Source organism: Pteropus alecto, unplaced genomic scaffold (assembly GCF_000325575.1).
Source record: "Pteropus alecto unplaced genomic scaffold, ASM32557v1 scaffold95, whole genome shotgun sequence".
NCBI lineage: Eukaryota > Metazoa > Chordata > Mammalia > Chiroptera > Pteropodidae > Pteropus > Pteropus alecto.
In genome coordinates this window covers 12,268,708-12,293,317 of record NW_006441071.1, presented here as the reverse complement: position 1 = coordinate 12,293,317, position 24,610 = coordinate 12,268,708, and the positions used below count along the sequence as shown (strand labels likewise).

The following is a 24,610-nucleotide window of genomic DNA, read 5'->3' as shown; positions in this document are numbered from 1 at the left end:
CTGACGTAAAACTGTCACTTTCCTTTCGGAGTCAGGCAGCATGTTGCATGCATTGAAAAGAATTCTTCCAGGGATATCAAACGTCAGGGTTTTAGTACAAACTACCATTACCAGATGTGAAACTCTGGGTAAATCACTAAGGGCTTCCATTTTCTCAACTGTAAAATGAGGGCTTCGATTAGACTATTTCTAAGGATCTTCCTTCCCTCTTGAACATCTTGACAATAGTTTCAGTATTTGTCACTAAAATTGTTTTGAGTAGATTTGAGATACTGCTATAATCTTTTACAAAGTGTAGTTAAGTACTATACTTTAAAACATTATCCCCAAACACAAACTGAGTTAGGTAGAACACTATATAAACTTGATTGATTTGTAACGTTAGTCCCTGTAGGATAGACCGCAGACTCCTTGTTGTTACTCCCAAGCCCCTTCAGGAATTGAGCTGTGCCTCCAGGCTCATTTCCTAACAAGTCCTCCAAGTAAGGAACGCCTTGTCCCAGGCAAATCTAATAACCAAATCTAATAAGCAAATCCTTAGAGCCGGCATGCATAGCCTGTATTTAGTCGATCTCCTTCTTCCGCCTAGGATGCACTTCCTCTTCACCTCCACGTCTTCATGGAGAACTACAATTCATCCAAGACCTGGCCCAAGGTTCTCTTCAACTATAAATTGTATCAGGGGCATATGTTTATACGTCATTAGCTGCTTGTGGGTACCAGCCATTGTATTCATGCTTATTTCTCCCCTTTAGATTTCATCTGGTATTCTCCCTTGGCCTGCTTTCTGTTCTTTGGTAAATCTCGGAGCCTTTCCTCTGGCTCTTCTCTTTGCCTAGAGATTCTTTCCCTGTCCCCATATCTGTTCTTCACAGGACTAGCTCCGTCATCATTCAGTCCCCAGCTCAAATGTCACCTCTGCAGAGAAGCAGTCCTTACTGTTTCAGAGCTAAAGTAGTGCCCCCTACCAACAGCCTTCCAATCATTTTCTTACCCTGTTTCATTTCTGCTGAAGCATTTCTCGCCATCAGAAACGATCTTGTTTATTTCCATGTTTAGTTGTTCCTCTTCCCAGTTCGCCCCTCATTAGAACACATTCCTCTCCGTGGCATGCAGTGTGACCTTGTTTATTCATTCACTCATGTAGCCCTAGTGCCTATAGCAGCGCCTGACCATAGTGTCAATAAATATCTTTGGAATTAGTGTATCATGTGTAGTGTTTGCAACTATAGGAGTGGGTATAAATCATATTATTGTATGAAGAGTGAAAATAAAAAAACAGGCATCCTATTCAACCTCCCTTTCCTTCCCACCTCTCTAGCAACTGTGCTGAGTCATTATTTGAATGTTTTCGCCTTTCATCTTTCATATCTGTCTTTGCATGTCAAGAATGCATTAAGGCCTAACTTTTTGATGGCTTTCTAGAGCATAGACACTGGAGCCAAACTGTCTGGGTTTGAGTCCCAGTTCTGTCTATGTATGACCTTGGACAAGTCATTCAACCTCTCTGTGCCTCAGTTTCCACATCCAGACAATGATGCCTGCCTCGTGGGATTGTTGAGATGATTACAAGGATATATGTGAAACACTCAGAACAATGCCTGACCATAGTAAGTACAATAAGTCATTAACATTGTTTCCATCCTGTGGAGACAGGACACAATTGAAAATTCCAAATAAAAGGAGTATTTGTCCCCGAGATGAATCGGATGGAGAAAGTTTCTGAGACAGAGAAATGAGAGCAGCAAGACATTTGCTTTCAGGAATTCAAAACAACATAGTTTATTAATTTCACATTTATTTATTATACACACACACACATATAGGAAATCTGAAAGTTACTTAGAGAACCTCCATTTTTTGTTGAATGTTATAAATTTTACTTTAAAATAGTTTAACAAAACTGATTTTTAAAATTTAAAAATAAAATCCATTACATCAAGATCTCGAGCATTTAAGAAATTGTAAAAACCATGATTCGAGTCAACAATTCTGTGTTTTGAGATTTGGTGGGTAAACATGATTTCATTTGTCTATGAAGAATTTACTTTGTTCCTTTCTGGCTTGTTCAAGGCTTTCGAAAGTAATCATTCCTTTTGGCAACTGCAATGTACTCTTTTCTGATTCCAGTATGTTCTCGGCTTCACCTTAAATAAAGTAGACATACACAAGGTGACAAAGGGGTCTCAGCATTTCGTGAGAAGGCCTACTTGCTATGTTCCAGTGACAAGCTGCAGTACTGTTTGGAGGGATCCTCCCAAGTCTTAAAGTTAAATATTTCACCCATTGTCCTCAGAAGTAACTTCCCAAAGGAAATGTTAGAGTAGGCAGATACATAGCTATGAGCTGAGGAAAGGTAGGCCATCAGGACAGGGTTAAAAGACCACACTCGGCAGGAATTTATAAATAGGAACAAAAACTTCACTGAATAACAGAAACCATAAGTTCCCATACAATAAAATGTACATAACAGGATGTTATGTTCACTTGAATTTTACAGAATAATAGAAGCCTGTAAGTTCCCATACAATAACAAAGCGTTTTGTCCAAACTGTTCCCCCCAGGAGGCCAAAATAAATCAAGCCAGATGGCCCAGGCAGGATATAAGTCAACGACGTCCTGGACCTGTAGTTTCTGCTTTCCTTAGGTTAAACCAACCATGTCTGGAGTCTGTGTAGAAGGGAGGATACATCACAATTGACCACTATACGACCCTACTTTGAGGGAGCTTGACTTACATGGACAAATATAGTTAACTGAGCATGCGCCTGCCCTCAAAATCCACAAGGCGCAGGAGTAAGACTTCCCACCTATGGGCACATACTGCGCATGCCCTATCCCCGAAGCTGGACGTACAAAGGGAGGACTGACAGGTTGGACCCTCTTCCTCACTTTCTGTATAAACCCGCACGTTATTGCTCCTCTTGCTTCTCGGGGCACTCAGTCCTCTATGGAAGTGCCCGTCTGGACTGCTCTCAAGTGTACTCTGCTTAATTGCTTGTGCTTGCCACTGTTTATCTACTCTGTCTCTCTTCTTCGAGTGACCGACCTCCACGCAAATCTTTCATGGGGGACTCAAGGACCGAGCCCCGGACTCTTAAACGACGCAGACAGACATCTGATTGACGGTAATAGAAACACAGTGATGAATTCTGAAGACTCAGAGAGAAATCAGATGCCAGGGATTTTATCTGACAGAAGAAAGCATTTAAAAATATAGAAGAGAAAGCATACCAAGTAATATTTTTTTGCCTTCAAGGAAACTCAGGATGATAAGTATTAGTTATGTTTGGAGGGGTTTGAGGTAGAGAAACTGCATATAGTCCCCTTCCTATTGCCCCTTAACATATCACAAGTGACATGAGAGAAAATAAAGTTTACTAAAATTCTAAATTTTCAGGAAAGCTGTTTGACCTGAAACTATTAGTGAATACCCAAATATTTGTTCTTTAGTCTGTATATATACATACAGACACATATACACACTTTCAAAAACAATTCCTCTTTCAGATAATAGCTAGTAATTTCTTGGGCCATTGACTTGCCAACTTTTATTGTTAAAGACTAATTAGCAAAATTAATAAAATATGCACATTGATATTTCGTAAATTTTGGGAATAAAGGCAAATGTTTTAAGTTCTGTTTTAGCATAGTTAATTTATACTCCAAACCCAACAGAGCAGACTACAAGTTTCAAATATTACAGCATTTCAACCATCTGCAAACATTTTTTTCCTCTGTCTTAAATAGTAAGTAAAGATCATTATAACTTGTATATAATTAAGCAGGCCACTGATGAAAGATTAAATGTTTCCATGTAAGAGTGTCTTGCATACAGCAAATCTCAGTATGTATTTACAGAATGGTTGATGATAAATTCAATCAAACAAGGATTATATATCTTGGGGTCATCACTAGTTAACAGGGCTAAATGTTAACTTAAACTTTCTAATATGGTAAGTTTCCTGGTGGATTCTAAAGTTGTATTTTTTTTTTTAAATGAGAAATTCCTACAACATGCCTTGAAAGTTTAAAATTTTATGGACCTGTAATAAAAGTACTTCCACAATATACAATCAAAATGGTTATTTTGGGGTTGATATTAATTATAAAAATAAATTCCTAAAAAATAAACTTGCTCTTACTAGTAGTAAGTTCAATGTTGTGTAAGAGTTGACAAATCTTAATAGTACATATTAATTTTTATGAGGCACTGAGAACTCTAATGTCCATATAAACAGTGAGACATAGTTGAGCTCAGACTAATGAATTCTTAAGCAAATGAGTAATATGAAACTGAGCTGGTTATTGAAATGAGTTTCAACGTTAACAAATCAGTTGTATATAGTTAATGTCCAGCTTAAAATGGTATTGTACTCTAAAATTAATTTGTAGGTCAGTGTTTTAGAATTCAGAATACATTTTTCCATATAAATCAATTTCTAGGCCACCAACAAAAAACCATTTAGCCCACAATACAGATGAATTATGATACCAATAATATCTGACTACGAAGGACATTTTAACATAGTATCTATATGGGAAACATTATTTCCATTTTCAAGTCAGAATTTTTAAGAACATATAATCCCTTCTAGGCGCAGGAATGAGATGTTCTCCCTACTCTCAATCCTGTACCTCCTTCTTTCCCAGCCAAACCAGTCCCCACAGAGCTTCAAGGGTGGACTTATAGCTCAGGAGAGAACAGAAAGGCAAAAATGAAGGCTTGAGAAATTACTGTTTCCAACATGCTCTGGGTTGAAGGCTTGAAAAAGGGGAACACAGGGATCGCCATGTGAGTGTGGGGAGAATTTGGGAGACATGGCTATCTTAGACTAATGGGAAACTCTCTTCTTGGAGCAAAATGGCTTCTGTGTGGCAGCAGTGCTATTTGATAGGGCAATAGGAGCCAGGGTTCTGTGAGAGCGCACAGTGCTGGTGAATATTTAACAACCAGCTCTCCGGGGAGAAAAAATGTATATAAGTTTATTACATACATATGTTTATTATAAACATTACTTATATAAAATATATGTAGCACACAATTTATAAGTAATAAAATGTACAATACATTGTATCATAAATTCCATATAGCAAATTGATTCTCACAGAACATTTTCACTGATTTTTGCTGAACTCTTGTATCCATAGCTAACCTATAGTAGCAGATGATGGGAGTATAATTCCAATATGAATGATGGTTGGTGTTTTCATTCACATTAATGAGTAGGACAAAAGTGAAACAATGACACATTTTAGAACTTTACTCATTTGAAAATGATGTGAACAACTTTGTTGAATCAGGTAACAGTTTTTAAATATTGGAAGAGTATTTCCTCAGTTTTTTGTGCTATTCACAGTGTAATGGCTATGGACACAACACACTTTTAAGCATAATCTGTATTATCAACATATCCTTCATCACTATCTTAAGTCTAGAACATGGGTTGGCAAACTTTTTTAAAGGGCCAGACAGTAAATATTTTAGACTTTTGAGGTCTTTTGTCTCTGTTGCAATGACTCGGCTCTGTCTTGGTAATGGGAAAGCAGCCACAGATGATTCAGAAATGAATAGGCATGTCTATGTTCCAGTAAAACTTTATTTTCAAAAACATGTGGGCAGCCCACAGGTTTCCAAACCCTCATCTAGACAATAAACAACAAAAAAAGTCAAACCTTGATTTGGCATTTGCAGATTTTCATAGTGTAAATACTTCCTCCATGATCAACTTCAAGGTACCAATGGGATGTCACTGAAGTTGGAGTTGTATCTGTATTTTATTGTCTGTATATTGTATCTGCATTTATACCATACAGATACAATAGATATTCATAACTTAAGACTATAGATAATAGTAAAATAATTAGAAACTGATGAGTTCTGAGTATTTTTACCATTGTTTTTAATATAATTCAATATTTTTTTTATAATTTATCTCCTTGTAAGTTTATATAATTTACTTTTTGATAATTATTATGTTTAACAACTACCTTACAAAATTCCTGAAAATTTGACAGTTGGTTCTTGTGAGTGGGTCTGATCTGGCTCCAGATTACCACAATAAGAGAGCAGTAATGTTGGTCATTAGGTGCTCAGGAATAAGGTCTTATCAGAATCTTCTTAATTCAAGGGATCAGAAAAAGGGGGAGATCCTTTAACCAGATAATGAATCAGAAATAGACTCTGTTTTATCAAAGACTTACCTTTCATTCTTTGTAGAAGGGTTCCATAGCCTAAATCATACTGGTAGGTAAAGACAAAGCCTAATGGAACAAGAGGAAAGAGGAAGGCTGGCTTCTTCCTTTTTATTGCTCTAGTTCAAGAACAAAGAAGAATGAGTATCAAGAAATGACCCGTAAATACATATCTCTATACTCAATGAAAAAAATTCACCTGCCTTTTGAAAAAATGTCCTTCATTTCAAAGGTTACTTAATTCATCTGAGTCTCCTTTGAAAATAGGATTTTCTTACCTATAACCCCTCACTAGATTCTACAGTTCTCACGGGCATGGTCTATGACTTGCTCATCTTTATTTGATGCTGAGCCTCAGATTACTCTTTTTATAAATGGTTAAGTATTGCTATCCATCCTTTAGGGATTGTGGAGATAAAGTTATAGAAGCCTCCTTCTATCTCATGTCAAGTCAGTCCTCTTTCTAACTAATTAAATAGAGAAAAGGACAGAAGAAATCTAAGAAACTAAAGGCAGAATTGACTATTACTACCTTGTTTCTGCAGAGTTACTTTTGAGGACTAAGCTATAAATGAGTTAATCTGTTCACGTGATACAGTATTTGGGCCAAAGTCCTATCTTGGCCAACTTAATATGATGATGGTTAAGACAATAGAAGAAAATTATTTATGAAAATTTAAAAGTAAATAACAAACATACCCAGCTGTTAAAGAGATTGCTGCAAGGCTACAAAATGTTCCGAAATATTTGAGGAATTCTCGAGACCAAGCAATCTGCATGGCCATTTGTCTTTCTCTCATTTCATTCTGCATTATTAGCTGCCTTTCTAGCTGCGGACAAAATAAAAAAGTGTGGTTACTCATCTTTTATATTTGAGCACAGAGTTAACAATTTGCTTTTCCAGTGAATTTTTACTTTTCAATTGCTTTAATTCATTTTTTTTTTCCTCAATAGACTTTTACTAAAGTCTTCTGGACAGCTATCCCCAATTGTCACTTTGGCAATGAAATCTTCCTGAAATATGTACAGAATATATATGATATTCTTTTTCTGTGTCCTGAAGTATTGAACACATGTGGTCTGGAGCTTTTATCCAAGACTAAAATACGTGTTCAGTTTATTATATCACACGTGAAGAAAGATCTATGTGCTTGTAAATGAAGGTACATCATGTTGGCCTTTATTACAACTTGCACTGAAATCATTTTGCCTTCCAAATCCATCCAACTCCAAATTGAAATTCATTTGGAGTATCAGGTCCATATCGCTATGATATAATGGTAGAGGAGTATTATTTTGAGACATCGATAGAGATTTTTCTTTGTCACAATTTTATTGTTGCCTCCAGTCCTTTGCAACTTTAGTCAGTGCCTTTTATTGCTTTGGAGTAGAAATACACAGCCCAGAACACAGACTGAGGCTGGATTTCTAAATGGATTTTTAGAAAACACAAGCAACAATCTGAAAGTCCAAGCCCATTATTTTGAGAGAGTCAGATTCTTGAGAGAGCAAAGTTGTTTTTAACTCTAAAATCTTGGCATGGTGTATTATTAGTAAAGCATAGAGGATAGCAATCATAGAATTCATGATGTAAACCAGAGGTCCCCAATCCCTGGACTGTGGACTGGTACCGGTTTGTGGACTATTAGGAACTGGGCCACACAGCAGGAGGTGAGTGAGCAGCAAGCAAGTGAAGCTTCATCTGTATTTGCAGCTACTCCCCAGCATCACCGCCTCAGCTCTACCTCAGATCATCAAGCCTTAGATTCTTATAGGAGCACTGGTCCCTGGACTGTGGATGTAAACCGTAGGGTGGGGAGGAATGACTAATAATGTGACTCAGTTTCCCCACCATGCCTTCTTTCTACTGTGGGAAGGAACTGGAAGAGGAGAATGCGATTTTAGATATAAAGATGAGGCATAGCTCCTTGGCCTCTCTTTGGGGGTTAAGACTCCAGAGGATGTGATGGTTTGGGGGGTTTGGGGATCCCCAGACTGAGAGCACTTGTGGTCTCACCTCCTGTTGAGAATTCTGGGAAGGGGCAGCCTAAGTAGAACAGAAATGGTTGTAAGGCAGACCTGAGAGAAGCCACCTCAGGCTCCCTCAGCTGCCAAGGGTTATGGAGAAAGTCTGCAAGGTTGCCATGTCAACCTGGAGAGGGGCATAGAAAGTAGCTCAGAATTGAAAGCAGGTAGCTTACCAGGGAGTCACCAAAGCCTAGAGCCCAGAGCCCAGGGAAACCATAACAGACCCTTGAGTAGAGACCACAAAACAAGTGCTGGGTGGGGAAGGCAGCTGATCTCAGAGTTATCAGCAGCACCCCAGAACACAGTGGTGATGGCCAGGCCAGGCTGAAACATGGTCAAATGCTCTGAGAGCAAATCACCTGGCACTGAGGTTGATCAAAGAGAAAATAACAGCAAAAAAGCTTCCTCCAACCAGATGTGCCTTCTCTAATACCTGTGCCACCTGAGATCACCTGGACTCAGACCTAGACTGATCCAGAAAAAAATGGACAGAGAAAGAAAGGGGGCCAAACTGATTTCAACTCTATTTACAAAGAAGTGAGCTTTAACCTAGAAACAGTTGAGTCACTTTGACTGTCAAAATTAAATTTGCCATTGGCAGCAAATTTGAGTTAGAGAACAAAAATAGTGTTTTTGCACACATGATTATTTAGCATGTGAAATTCATCCTTGCTCTATAACTTACTCAAAAAACTTATATGCTAGTTTATAATATGTCCAAAAGTGATGTAGATGTATCAATTAATCATTTGTTATCAAAAGACAGCTGAATCCAATCACGACACAGATGAACCCAAGATCAGTGGTTCTGAACCTTAGCTGCACATTGTGAGCATCTGGAGAGCTTTTCAAAGTCCCAATGCCCAGACTCATACCTCAGACCAATTAAACCGGAGGGACCCATGAAACCATGATCAATCATCAGTATTTTTTAAAGGTTGTCAGGTAATTCCAGTGTATAGCTAAGATTAAGAACCAGTGCTTGAGATAAAAGAACTCACAACCTAGGTTTTTGGGTTTTTTTTCCCCTCCCTCCAAAGATCAAGCTGAAGTATTCTGAAAACTAATCCTCTGGGAACTCTCAAAAGATTGAGGCTTTTTAAGGGTAGTGGTACTGTCATGGTGGATACATGGCATCCTACATTTGTCAAAACGCTTAAAACTTAACAGCACAGGGTGAACCATACTGTATACTAATTTACCAATCACCCAGAAGGTCAGGGGATACACAGGATGGAATGTGGACTGTGACAAAATAATCTAATTATATTATAAATATATGGCATATCTTCACTGATGTGGGTAGAAAAAAAAGGAACTGACCTAACTTTGGAAAATGGTATTATGACCGGAAACTGTAAAACTAAAGACAAAAGGAACTATATGTAAATATTGCACTCTAGTTGCTAGAGTTACTTCTCACACAGTATAGGTTAACAATTCCGAAGCTACACGAATAACTGGAGATGAACAAACAAATTCATGGCAGATGGTAGGAGTAAGGTTTTTTTTACTATTAAGAGAGTGAGATTACAAAAAATCAAGGGGAAAACACTAGATTAAACCATGGTGTACTGGATTAGAGGCAGTGACATCAGTATGAACTCATGTTTAGCTTAATATAGATAACAGATAAAATTATAGATATACATGGTCGTTTAAGTACCTATACTTCCTAACTCTGTCCACTGAAAAGGCATAGAGGTGGTGACATCCCTGTAGCAATGAGCACACCCAGCACCCAGATTTTGGTTTATAATACTACTCTCCAATAAAAGGAGCCAGGGCTCTTTGGAGAAATAGCTGACCTAAGAGTGGGACAGAAAATACACAAAATGAGCTACAGTGTTTTGTAGGGCCAAAAAGTAAATAAATGCTCAAAAAAGAAAAATGATGGGTTACGTCAAAGGGACACAGGAGCTAACCTAAAAAAACTCCCAGTGGCCAAAGTTGGAACAATTCGAGCAGCAAAATGTATAACATAGTATTGGATTATGACCCAACATATAAATATCTGAATCCATATTGATATACAGGAAGAGATAAATTTCCTATAGAGAAGAATTCCAAATCATTTGTGTAGATTCTTCCCTGCCAAGTTCAAGGAGGTATAATTTAATTCTGACCCCCTCATGGTGGGCTTTGCTCAGTTACTTGCTTCCAAGGAGTACAGTCTGAGAGGGTAAGTGTAGAGAGGGGAAAGCATACGGTGGAGGAACCTGGCAAACACTACCTTGACCAAGTGGTCAATATTAATATCAGTGATGATACACATCAGTAGCATGTACCCTTGATGTAGTGTGATGAGGGAACTTCACATCTGTGGTCTTCTACCCAAAAACCCATAACTGCAATCTAACCATGAGACAAACCCAAATTGAGGGACATTTTGCAAAATACCTGACCAGTATTCCTCAAACCTCACGAGGTCATCAAAAACATGGAAAAGCTGACAAAATGTTATAGTCCAGAGGAGACAAGACCAAATGTCATGTGGCATTCTGGTTGAGATTCTGGGACAGCAAAAAATAAATTAGGAAAAAACAAATTATGAATATTTATTTACTAGTAATATACCAATGTTAGTGCCTTAGTTGTGACATCTGTACCATGGTAATGTCAGATATTGACTGTAGAGTACATAATAAATGTATTCAGGAATTCTATATCCCTTTTCTATAAATCTAAAACTATGCTAAAGTTTATTTTTTAAAATAGTTATGAACAAATCTTATATTCTGGGGCTGTACTACTGATGAGAATAGAGGCAATCATCTCTATATATCATAGATAAATTGTGAAAACAAGCAAGATTATGTATCTTCAAAAACTCTAAGCATAGAGTTAAAAACAAAAATCTAATCACAGCCTCTCCGTGGGCAAAAAATCTTGAAGAACATCTTTAAGCTGATAATTGTTAATTATCAATTAAAACTTTATTAATCACTCCATACTTTATAAAACTGTTTAAAGTCACATATCTAGATCCAAATACATTTTAAAATTCAAATTAATACCTTTTGTTATTAAACTTTTTCAGTAGCCATAAAGGGATAATTATATTAATGCAATTATTAATTTACCAATAATAGGCATCATTTAACTAAATGTACATTCATTTTTCACCCTTCTTCCCCAAATATTAAGAACTAAGAAAAAATAAGCAAAAGAGAAAGTACAAATTTCCTTAATAATCTCTACCCCAAATAACAAATATAAAATTCTTTATTCTATTTTAAAAGAATTTTAGACCTTTCTATAGTAATAATTCCCTATCTCTATTACTTTTGATATTGCTCTACAGAACAATTTGAAATTCAAAAGTTCCTGATTAGGACTTCAGATTCTAATGATCTTACAGGCTTATCTAATACTAATTTAACAATTATATGCCGCGGACCAGCCACGACAGGATCCAGGGGGACCCGAAGGTGGGCAAAGCGTTGGCGCGGGAGACAGTCGACTACACAACTCAGAGGCGGTGTAACACTGTTCCGTTTTATTGTGATTTGAGTACAACTTTTATACTTTTTATTTTGGCATTTGATTATACTTTGTGGTTAAGGTAGCAAGGAGTTAAATTTCTGTGGTTAGGCGAAGCAGAAAATCTTATAGAGTATATTATTATTAATATTCATGATTAACTAGTACATTTTTCTCTCAATCATTAGAACAGAACTACCTGATGAAACAATCTAAACTTTTAATTCTTATATCTATTACGTATGATACAGTTTGATTTAAGTAAAGGTGATAGATAGATGTATTCATAATAGCAAGCATTGGCTTGTGGGCAGACATTGTTCTTCTTTCTGCCTGAAGAAATCTTTTAAATGCTATTTGATTTATGCTATATCTAAAGTTCAAGCTGAACCTTTCTCATAGCTGTTCAAAAGTTTCCTTGGTGCAGTAATGAGGAAAATATTTATAAAAATCAGTTTTACAAAGCTGCTTTCATAAGCTGTTTCTGTTCCTTTGTTTTTTAAGCACCAAGGAGGTCCTGACCTAGCCAGCCTTTCTATGAAACTTAAACTACTATAAGACATATGAATTCCATCTTTATTCACTATACGTATACTATCTTTATTAAAAGCTCCTGTATAAGGCAAAGGAAGATCAGGTAATCTTTTCATACTATTAGCCCCCCTAGGTGGATACCAGAGTTTTCTATTTATCCACTAGGCCACAAAAGGAAGGCCTTCTATAGTAGGCACAGGCTTATGAGTAAATTTCTTATCCTTTACTTATTTTTCTACTAACTGCGTGGGAACAGGAGTATAAACTGGTTTTAGTAAATCAGCTTGTTATAATTTATTCATAACATCTTTAAGAGGCGTGTCAAAAGGAATTTCTCTTAATAATTGTTCAAATAAAGGGTTTACGCATTCTGGACACGTCAGGGTGACTAGAGCTGATTCCATACACAGGGAATTTACTATGTTTTCCTCAGAGCCAATGTTGAGGAAATCCATTTGTACAGCGCTTACACTTACTAGAATTTGTGCTACCCAAATTCCCCCTATTAATAGGATCGTTCCTAAGAAACCAATTATCCCTAAACACATGCCACGTCCTCGTTCTTGACGATGCATTCCTTGAAGCCTCTGTCCCCATCTCCGGACCTTGTCACACAGTAGGGTAGAAAGAGGACGCGGCAATTATAAAACCACAATTAATTTTAAAGAGAATATAATAAAAGGGAGTTAGCTTATTAAGAATAATTGTACATAGTAGGAGAGACCACATTCTGACCATCTTTATAAAACGGTTACGTCGGTTCTTTCCTGTGTATTTTCATTCTTCAGTTTCTTTTTTTAAAACTATTAAAGACAGCCACAAAATTACTGATCTCAGTAATTTGTCAATCTCTTGAGTTTCAGGATGAATAATTACTTAAAGGTCCACAGACAATATAATACAAGTTTCCCCTCAATACATTAATAAAATGATTAAATTTCACTTAGGCATGTAAAATATTCTCAGAGCACAAAAAAGGTAATGATGTTGTCCTATAAATTATCTTCTTTGAAGTTTTATTTTAATTGGAGATTTTCCTATTTTTGAGAAACAATTAGGCCAACCTTGAGAAAAAATCAGTTTACTTCTGTGTTTTTAGTTTCCAATGGTCTTTTAATTTATGCATAATATATTCAGATATATTAGAAAAGCTGTCTTTTTATTTGCTTAATTGGGCAACACTAAAAAGTTATTTCTATGTGTCCTGCCACAAAAGAGGTTTCATTTTCATCAGAAATGAGAATAGTTTATATTTATCTATGCCTTTATTAAATTAACAGAGCCATTACTGCCACCTTCTAAACTAAAAGTAAAATCAGAATTTCAGGTAAACAAAACATACACTAAGATTGTTAAAAAAAGAAAAAAAGTAACCATAATAAAAGTTGTGACAAGTGCATTTAACTTTAACTTGCTCTACAGATATTTTAAACACTCAACAACCAGTAAGTAGTTTGGGAAGAATATGAAAGAGGAAATGAGTACTAAATTGAAGCTTAAAAAAAAAAAAAAGCCTATTTAAAAAAATCAATGACTTATAAAACCAATTGAATATAAACAAAATTGTATTATTCAGAAGTTTAAAAGCTTTGGTTACATCATCTTGTTACATACCTTCCAATAAATATTACAACGCAATTAAATCCATTCTTAATCTCAGATGTTTGTAAATAATGTTACCCTAAGTAAAAAATAAAAACTAGAGTTTGGCAGAAACCCTTTATATTAAGTTATGGATTACAAAACATATGAAATTTCCCCAAGAAGACACTGACAAGGTGAACAGAGCCTGGGAAAAAACAAAAGACCAGAGCTCTCATCCGTTATCTAAAATTATTTAAAGACACAGCTCCTAATAGTGTCTGGTCTATTATGAGCACTGTCAACTGAGGCTGACAACAGTTTCACAACTTAAGTGAAAACAATAATAAAGGTATTTTCTTTTGATCTGGATTCCTTCATTTTAAAAAGTACATGTTTTTTAGTTTGATAATTAACATTCCTCTGCGTCAACCCTAACTCTGCACAAAGCTAAGACTTTTACAATATTTTGAACTAAATATTAGAACTAAAATATGCTTCAAAAAATAAAATCAGAAAATCCTTAAGAAATTGCAGGATGCTTGTTTCTACTTTATTGTGGCAGCTAATACACTAATAATGTGGCCTTCTAGGTGCAAAGTACTGTACTAGTTTACATTGATTTTCCTACAAACTCTGTGAGGTTGGTCTATGAGTTAAAGACAATAGAAGACAAGTCAGAAGAATAGTCTTTAAGATTTTATAAGCAGAAGAATAGTCTTTAAAATTTTAAATTTATTGGGGGTGACACTGGTTAATAAAATTATATAGGTTTCAAGTGTACAATTCAACAATACGTCACATGTATACCGCATTGTGCATTTACCACCCAAAGTTAAATTAAGCTACCAAATAACCTGCAATAATTCTCATTTTGTTTAAACTACTAGTTGGAGGCACATCTACTTGCTTTATGAAGTCCACATCTAAAACACCTCCTTTTACATTGGAAATTTCAGATAAAATTATATCATATTTAAATGTGTATATTTATTCAAACACATCTATTTATTTAAACATATATATTTACACATACAAAAAGAGAGCAACAGAGAGCAAGCACATGAGCACATGCACGTGATCATACCAAATCAGAGTATTCAATGGCAGTAGTTTTTCGTCTAATGAAATGCATAAAGTGGACAAAACCAATGCCATTCTCATTTTACCGTACATCTCTTATTTCTAAACATTATTCATTCTTCCTTTTTATGTATCACAATAGGCAGATTTTTCTTAATAGTTATGTGTTTGGGGTTTCTACTTGAAAATGACAGTTCTTAAAAACAATTCAATTGATGTATTTATTAAAGGAGTGTATCAACAAAATTACTTAAGAGAGAATTAATTTTAACTTTTTTTTTTAAATCTAACCTAATAGAATTTAACTTGCCTTTAATTTCCCAAAGCCTTCAACTATGCAAATATCAAATACTAAAAATATGGAGAAAACATTCAGCTAAAATACATTCCTAACCACCAGAAAAAACCTTTTACCAAAAGCCAATGAGTAGATTAGCAGTTGCTAATGTTAAGGTACAGGGTCTATAGCTATAGCTCTCACTCTGCTTTTGTTTGTTTGTATATATTATAAAGATATAGATAATTGCAGAAAGATTTTTCAAGAGAGGACAATCACTATAATTACCCATTCCAACATAATTTCTTAAGCTTTGAAGTTTTCATGTTCAGATTTTCCTCAGAACAAATATGGCTTCAAATTAATATTTTTCTTTTTGGGTATATAACTGAAAATGTTTTATACTATATAATGTGGCATCCAAGCCATGTACAATGACTTAAAAATCAAGTGAATGTGCCCATACATACCAAAAATTCAAATTCTAAATTATATAATTATATTATCATTAATGTAATAAATCCAAAATTTAATGGCTCATATATTTCTTTTAACTTATCATCAGTAAATATACTTGAACTGAATATAACCATGAACTTAAAATTAACATCATTAATTTACCAAATAAATTCAAAGAGAACAAAAGGTTTTTCTTTACTGAAAATGATCCAACTATTTGTTCTTCCAAGAAAAGCACTACATGAATAATGTCAACCATTTCAGAACATATAAATACTATAAAACTACTCAACTTTGTCTTTTCATCTTTATATCCTCATTGGCACAGGGCCTGGTACAGTGTCATTGCTCAATAAGCATTGAATAACTGTATCAGTAACAGAATATTCTCTTTGGGATCCTATCTTTCATATAAACATTAATAAGAAACAAATAGAAATTCCAACATGTCAATTACAGTGCTAGGCAGCAGTATGATATCATTTTAACATATTTTCCCAGAAACATTGTTCTGAGGCATTGCTTTTTCAAATTCATGCCTAAGTTTAAGGACAAGTATAGAAGTGGGGTATTGGGAGACTTGACCCTCAAAAACCCCAGAAACCAAGTTAGGTAGATCATAAAATAATTGGGTTAGAATTTTTAAATTATGTTTTGACTCTAAAATCTTATTTTTCAAAGGAAAGAAAATTTGCTATTGCTGGAGTTAACTCTCTCTCTTTTTTTTTTTTTTGGTGTGTGATTGATATGAGCAATTTTTTTTTAAACACCTTAGCAGCTGGTATTCATAGGTGGTCTCCCATCCAAGTACTAACCAGGCCTGACCCTGCTTAGCTTCCAAGATCAGACAAGATCGGCACGTTCAGGGTGGCATGGCAGTACACGATATGAGCAATTAAGGCTATCATTTTCAAGTACAAAAGTTAAATGTTCTTTTATCTACTGTGCAATAGCCATCGCTATAAATTCAAACATGGAAATTAACAGCAGCTCATCAAAAATATGAAGAAATAATTATTTAAGCAATAAGAAATTTATATGTAGGAAAGGATGTAACAATTATGTTTTAGAGTGTGCTCTCTATAAAACTACATTAAATTTTTCATGCTGAAACTTTATTTAATGTGATTGTTGCATGGCATTGGGAATATAGCAGATCCACAGTAGAAAATTTAAATGGTTCACATTTAGTACAGTGGCAGGTATCCCAGAGAAAGATTAGAAATAGCTCCAGAATACCAAATAAGCTTCACAAATGAACAAGAATATTTTATGTTCATAAAGATAGCCTTTCATCTAGGGACCAATATATACCCCTCAAAGACGAAATAAATCAGCATTACTTACTTCAGCTTGATGTTATACTGTTAATTGTTAGATGGCTGAAGAAACTGGATATGTAGAAGCTAGTTTTTATTTGCTTAACTTTGAACTAGATATGTACATAAGTTGTTTTATAATTCTCTATAGTTCCAATATCTATATCTGAAAGGAAACATGAATTTTTATTTAAGGAGTAGCTGCTCTGTTGTAAATTCCATGTAACATACTTGAGTTTTAAGTCTTTTCTCTTTTGTCAGTATAGACACTTCTCATTTCATTTGATTATACACCCAAAGTAGGAATCAAAAATTAAATTACCAACTAGTCAGAGAGCTCAACTGAGCTTAGAACAAAGCCTGACCTGAAATTTAAATTTGTAATTTTAGCATGTATCTCATAGTTCTTGGAGCATCATACTAAATCTACAATTACCAGATGCATTGCTAGTTTAATGCATATTAATTCAAAAGTCTATTTTTAGTGTTAATGATAAATGCAGATATCTTTTAAACTTTAGATAGTTGTTAATAACAAAAAACGTGAAGATACTCATTATTTTGATTGCATGGTGTCGACAGGAGGTAGAGAGCACACTCTCTCAAAAGAGTTTAACAAAAATTTACTGAAGGGACTAAACTGATTGTGGGCAGGGTTTAAGGTAACCACAAGGGATAGTGAGATTCCCTGGGGCTGAGAGACAGCAGAAAGCTGTTCTAGAAGGAGAGGGTGGGAGGCACTGTTGATCAGAGCCCAGTGAGAGATGGAGCCATGGAAGAGACAGGGCCTGAAAAGACTATGGCTCCAGGAACCCACTGCCACCTCCAAACCTACATCCTAAACTCACTGTTTTCCCACCTTCCAGGCTCTTGCTGGTGCCTTCAGGCTGAGTCCAACCCTGAAGCCACAGGACAAGGGAGCCTGGGAGATGCAGGGCAGAGAAGGGCAGAGAATGGATCTAAGTGGAACAGGGAGAGGGGATCAAAGAGAAAATAACTAACAAAGTGGTGACCTGACTTATATGAAATAATGATTTGATTCTGCCTGAGAGAATGTTTTCAGAGTTCTGGTTTGGATCAAATCCCAAAGTCTTAGAAAGTACTGAAGGTGTTTTGTTTTTTTGAGAAAAAGTAAGATTTATTGAAAGTACATTTTAGAAAGAGATGGCCCACTAAGGAAGGCTGCAGCCCTGTGGAATTTAGGTGATAAGGAGATAAGATAGTACACCCCAAAGGGAGAGGCAGGATTCCAGCCAGGAATGCTGTAACCAAACTTTAATTAGAAATTATGGTTATGTACAAATCAGTATTAGTTGTGAAGTAAATCCTAAGTATTGAAATAGGTGTCAAATCTCTTGACAAGAAAAATTGGAAACAGGAAATATTTTTATTCAATGACTATAATAAAAGCATATTTTAAATTGCTATTGTAGTCAGTCAAATTTAAATACATGGTTCTTAAGAGAGGAACTATTCTCTCCCCTACGCCTCCCCCCTGCCCCACCCAGTTATTCTGAATCTTTCTGAATTTGTGCCTGTTCCTTTGCAATATATATCACAAGTAAATTGGTATTTAGTGAACTCATTTTAAACTCAGACTTTTTTTTGCTTTGAAATTTCCTGGGGGGAAAAAAAAGGAGCAAAATGACCCTGAAATATCATCTGTGCAAAAGGAATGAATAAGAACCAATTCCTTTTTGTGCCAAGGTAGGCACAAAAAGGGTCAGGTCACAAGAACCTTTTGGAATGACTTAGGTTCTGCCATGGCTCTAGAGGGGACACCTGCAAATGTCTCTTAGAGGCTCAGGGATGAGCATTCTCAGCGAGATCGGGAGTGCCAGTGAGAGGCTGTGAGCCTGGCAAGCTAATTGGCCCCTTGGTATCATTACCAGGATTGATGATTTAAACTGCTAATCATCCTGCAAGACAGGGGGAAAAGAACTAGAAAAGCAAATACCTGCCCACAGAACTGAAGCTACAGAGTTGGGGAAAGATAAAAAAATGATGAATGAAAAATGGAGAATAAAATTAGAGATGAAGAAAAAAGTAAAGTAGTGACTATGAGCAAGTAAGAGAGAGGAAAGCAGATAAATGGGAAAGAGGGAACATTTATTGAACATCTTCTCTGTCATACAAGCTAGTACTTGGGTATCCTTCTCCACATCTTAGTGATGAAACTGAAACTCACAGAACATATGTCATTTATTCAAGGTCATACAACCAGTAAGTGATGGAGCCAGGGTCGGACCCAGGTGTGTCTGATTCCAAAGCCTGTGAACTTCCCACTGCACACAAGGAGAATGAATCTATAGTCCTTAGCAGCCATATCCTGGCCTTAAATCCAGCAGGCAGCGTCTGGGGCTCAGTTTTCCCTTCTAGATTTCCCACTGTGCCACCCCAACCTGCCTGGAAGATCTGCTGTTCTCTCTCTTCCTGCTCTTCAGTCTTGCATACTTCTGAGTAAGAATGTCCCTCCATCATCTGCACTGCTAATAATTCCTGGCCAGATATGCAAGGAATTCAACTGTAAGAATATTTTTATAATCGTTTACAGAAAATTTTAACTTAAAATTTTTCTTTTTCCATACACATACAAAAACTGGTTTAGTCTGTAATTCATTTATGAATTCCTGGAAGAGATCAAAATTGACTCAAATAAATGGAAAAATACCCCCTGTTCTTGGATAGAATGACTCAACAGTTCTTACTAAATAAATTTATAAATGCGTTCAGTCCCTATTAAAAATCGACAAACTATTTTATAGAGTTGGACAAATTGAACTAAAGTTTCTATGAAAAAGTAAACATGCAATAAACGTTGAAAAGGAAACACTGAAAAGATAAGCTACAACGATATAAACTAACTTAATTAGGTATCAGAACATACTAAAAATCATCTATAATTAAAAGTGTGTGGTAATGGTATATGAAGCGACAAATTGGCCAGTTGAATAGCATGTCTAGAGACAGACCTAACTAAGTACAGATTTTGTACAAATTTTGCTGAGAGCCCAGATTCTGATTTCCGAGTATCGTTCTCCAATGAAAGGAACCAAGACTCCTTGAATAAGTGGTTAATTCCAGGCTTGGGGCAAGGGCAGTATATATGGAATATCTTATGATCACAGAAAATAAGCAAGTATTCAAAAAAAGATGGGGTATGTCAAAAGGACATAAGAGCCAACTGGAAAGAGTCCCCAATAGCCAAAATAACAATTTAAGCCATAAAATAAATCATGATGGTACTAGATCATAACCCATAGAATAAAATGTCCATGAAACCATATTTAAATGAATAATTGAATAAATAAATATATGGAGAAGGGACAGTTTTTCAAGTGAATAAATGTAGATGGAATGAAGGAGATAAAAAAATCACAATTAGGCAAATACCACAGTAATAATTGTTGCATGTAAGATCCTACCAATGGTTGCTAAAATGAGTGGGCAGAAGACTGAAAAGAAGCAAGATATTAACAGTCTCAAAGTATCTACCCAAATATATTTATCAGGAAAAAAAAAAGTAACTTTATAGTAGATAAATATGATAGACACCACCTTAATCAAGAGATCAAGGCTAACATTACCAGAAATGAGACATATCAACATCGGATGTCCTCTGAAGCGATGTAGTCACAAAGATACAACAGCATTCTGTGGTCTAAGAATAATATGTAAAAAATGTACAATCTCAATCTAATCATGAAAAAACACTGGAAAAAATGCAAAGTGAGAGAACTACTAAAGAACCGACCAGTACTTATCAAAAGTGCTTATCATGAAAGCCAAGGAAAGAATCAGGAACTATTGCAGAGTGGAGACCAAGGAGACACAACAATTAAGGGCAATGTGAGGTCTTGAATTGGATCCTGGAACGTAAAAAGGACCGTAGGAGAAAAATTGGTGAAATTTCAAAAAAATCAGTAATTCAGTTAATAGCATTGTACTGATGCTAATTTCCTGGTTTTGATCATTGTAAATTGTTCGTATCAGAGGAAGCTAGACAAAGGAGATACATAAACTCTCTATACGAGTTTGTAACTTCTCTGCAAATCTAAAATTATTTCAACTGAAACATTTCTTAAAATGTGGATTCATTATTCTTCATTTAGTAAATTTATTCAAGAATAATGACACTTCGGATTGTTCCCCTTATTTTAAATATTAACAAGGCTACTTTTTTTCTCTCTCTAAAATCCACCTCTCTCACTGCCCTACATTCTTAATTATCTTGGAGAAGAAAACTAGAAACGACACAGATGAGAAGTCTAAAGATTTTAACAGCAAGCCTAACTGAAAGTCTTTTTGGAATATGGTGGGGTGAGTGAGTGAGTGAGTGAGTGTGAGTGTGTGTGAGTGGTGTGAGTGTGTGTGAGTGTGTGTGTGTGTGTATGTGTGTGTATGTGTGTGCACACACATATTATGAAGATTTATAAAGAAAACAATTATTTAAGCTAAAGGAACATTTTTAATAGTTTTGTGCCCCAAACTCTCTATATATTAGGCATTCAGTAAACGCTTTACTGAGTTAATAAACAAATAATCCCCACCTTACTCAAGCAATAAAGAACTACAAATGAATTAAAATTCACTCTGATCAGATTTATGAAAATAAAATTATAGTTGAGGGAGGGAAAGAAAAAAAATCTTTTTGATAGTTTGTAACTTGATTTATTGGTTTCATTTAAGTTTGTGAACAAACCTAAAACCTGTGTGTTCCCTTTGGGGAACTGAGCATAGTAAAGGTCCTGCAACCTTGGAAGGGCTAGGAAGCAAAGGATCCACATTGTCAAGCAAAAGTGGCTTGACCTTTCTTTGTCATCTGTTTACCTTTGTAGAAGTAAGTGCCTATTACACCAGTGACCTTTATTAATTATTTTACTTTCAATTCCTACCATTCCTGAACACAGATAGTATATAGAAAATTAAGTCTTAAGAGTATTTATATTAATTCCTCTGATTGCAGACATGTTAATATCTTGCTCCACATTTAATGAGACTTGCTGAAGATTTTTTGTATTTAGACCTAATCCTTCAGGATACAGTTAAATTAACTTATTTCCATGGGTTCCAACTTTGGTAGAGAAAGACATCAGCAGGTTGGCACCATCATGAACATTTTGAAGGTTCCTCGGTTGGTTCAACATATAATTATATGACCTAGCAATTCCACTTCTAGATACATACTCAAGATAACTGAAAAGCAAATGTTCAAACAAAAACTTGTACAATATTACCATAGCAGCAGTATTCACAATAGCCAAAAGGTAGAAAACAACCTTAATGTCCATAAACCAATGAAGGATAAATAAAACTTGGTATATCAATACAATATAATATTAGCCATAAATAGGAATGAAATACATGCTACAATATAGATGCATCTTGGAAAGATGATGCTGTGTGAAAGAAATGAGACACAAAAGACCATATGTTATATGATGTCATTTATATGAAATGTCCAGAATAGGCAAATCTATAGAGACAGAAAGCAGGTTAGTGGTTGCCAGGGGCTGGGGGGATGAGGAAGAATGGGAAGGGACTGCTTAATGGGCATGGAGTTTTCTTTTGGAGTGATGAAAATGTTATGGAATTAAATAGTGGTGATGGTTGCACAACAGTGTAAAGGCACTAAATGTCAGTGAATTGTACACTTTAAAATGGTGAATTTTATGTTATGTATATTTTATCACAATAAACAAATGAGCCTCAGGAGAATGATTATAGGTGAGGTATATGGGGAGGCTAAGAGCAGGTAGCAGGGATGGGGAAGATGACTATAAAACCAAGCACCAGCGTTAGGCCAATGTAGGTTTCCTCGCACTTATATTGGTCATTCTACCTCTTTTATTCAAGGCACTTCCTGGTTAAGTCCCCTGACACTTCTAGTTCTTAAACCAACTCTCAGTTGCTTATCCTTCTACATATAGATATAGACATGGTTGCTTTCCTATCCTCTTCACTATCTACTCTACATTTTGGGTCCCTTGTTACCACAGGATTCTCTATAAAGCAAACACTGTATTTTCTTGCTTTATTTCTTCTATTTATCCTTTTCATTGTGGTGCCATTTATTGAGAAAAAGAGCCAAAGAGCAGAGCAGGTTGAAGATATTAGTAGGCATGGTGTTTCAATCGGGATTAAAAAAATTCTTCCCTTTGAAGGACTTACAAAGATGTGTTGTCTTCCATCCCAGTGGCCCATTTCTTCTATTTGCAGAGTCCTGCCCAGTCCTCAGGGCTCTAAACCCTAAAAATGATGCTAGAAATTTAATTCCTTTAAATGGGGATCATTCAAGAACCAACCCGATCTTTCAAAATGGCTACAGATGAGTATGTTTTCCTCTAGGCTTCCCTTGAACCAGCTGAGATCTAGGAACAGAATTCAAGTAGTTCTAGAGTTGCAAAGCTGCTTCAACCATGTTGATCTATATTCCCTTTGTCTCCTTCCTTGAAATGAGAAGATGAATAATAAAGCACATCCTGATCGACAAGGAAAAACTAATCTTAACCAATGCACATGTTGGCAGACCAATCCGCACAGGCTCTGAACATTCCTGTACTTTCTTGCTAGGTAGACCAAGGATGAAGGCCCTGACCGCCTTTACCTGGGCCATTTCTCAGGGTTGTGTTTGCAGTGAGCAACCTTGAGGGATGAAGTAACCACTCACCATAAAAGTGGTAGATTCCCTAGCTCGCTATTCCTCAATTAAGTCAGCAACTCACTGCATCCACCTCAGCATCCAAGTAGGCCCACCTCCACCTCCTCCATGGGATGTGGGGCACATAGAAAACTCTCCTGCTCATCATAAGCATGCTCATGCTGCTTGCTATGGTGTGAGTAACAAAGTCTTCAACCACCATTTGTGAAACAGTAACAAGCTAACTTGCGAGTAGGGTAAAATCCCAGACTCTTCATAAGGCCTGCCTGTTTTGGTGACAAAGATGAGATACTGATAGAGAGAGCCATGGCATTCTGAAAGAGAAAGGATAAGAGCCCTCATTGGTGGGTTATTGGATATGAAAAGACTTCCTGAGATCCAGTAGGAAAAGCTCTCGGCTAGGTGGTGGTGAGGGTGGGAGGGTCGAGTAAGGGTCTCTTACTGTCCTATGTGTTAAATGAGGCAGAGCGACGAAAGGTCGCCCAGATATGACACATTCTCCTCTGGGGAGGGAGGAAGGATGTTATCACCGTGGGGCAACAAGCCCCACACCCCAGCCAAAAGATATGCAATATGGCTGTGGCTGATGCGTCAAAGGGTCCCAAAGCTGAAATAATGGTGTCAGCATTGAGGTTACAGAACTCTGGGTAGTCAAAAAGCATCGGAAACTTGCTTGTTGAACCCAGTGGTGGGAGGCCCCTTGAAACTGAAAGTAGATACAAAGGCTTCTGCTTGCTCCCTCCATCTCTTCCCCAACTTCAGTTGCTTTAAGGAAGAAGGATGAGTGTGCTGGAAGAACTTAAGGGAGGCAAGAGGAGGGACTTAAATGTTTATGGCTCTTTGGATGGAGGTACCCAAATCTACTTGGTCCCATGTAGCTGGAGGGTGAGCTAAACACCAGGTTGGAACAAAGAGCTGAGGATACAGGTGTGGACGAAAAAGGGGCCACAAACTAAACCTGATAAGGTCAGGGGAAGCCTGCATGGCGGG

At 36.3% G+C, this 24,610-nt stretch overlaps 1 protein-coding gene across 5 annotated transcripts in view; it reads right to left on the bottom strand.

Moving 5' to 3' along the window:
* Nucleotides 1-1,757: 1,757 nt before the first annotated feature.
* Nucleotides 1,758-24,610, bottom strand: part of PLGRKT (plasminogen receptor with a C-terminal lysine) — a 30,224-nt gene continuing 7,371 nt past the window's right edge. For 3 of the 5 annotated variants that reach the window (XM_006918378.3, XM_015594561.2, XM_025051433.1), the window contains 3 exons: nt 6,895-7,025; nt 6,205-6,314; nt 1,758-2,147 (listed from right to left, as the gene is read on the bottom strand). In XM_006918378.3, the coding sequence (XP_006918440.1) occupies nt 2,026-2,147; nt 6,205-6,314; nt 6,895-7,025 (363 nt within the window). In that variant the 3' untranslated portion in view covers nt 1,758-2,025. Of the gene's footprint in view, nt 2,148-6,204; nt 6,315-6,894; nt 7,026-23,130; nt 23,221-24,610 lie in introns of all 5 variants that reach the window. The other 2 variants (XM_025051434.1, XM_025051435.1) reach the window with 2 other exon arrangements.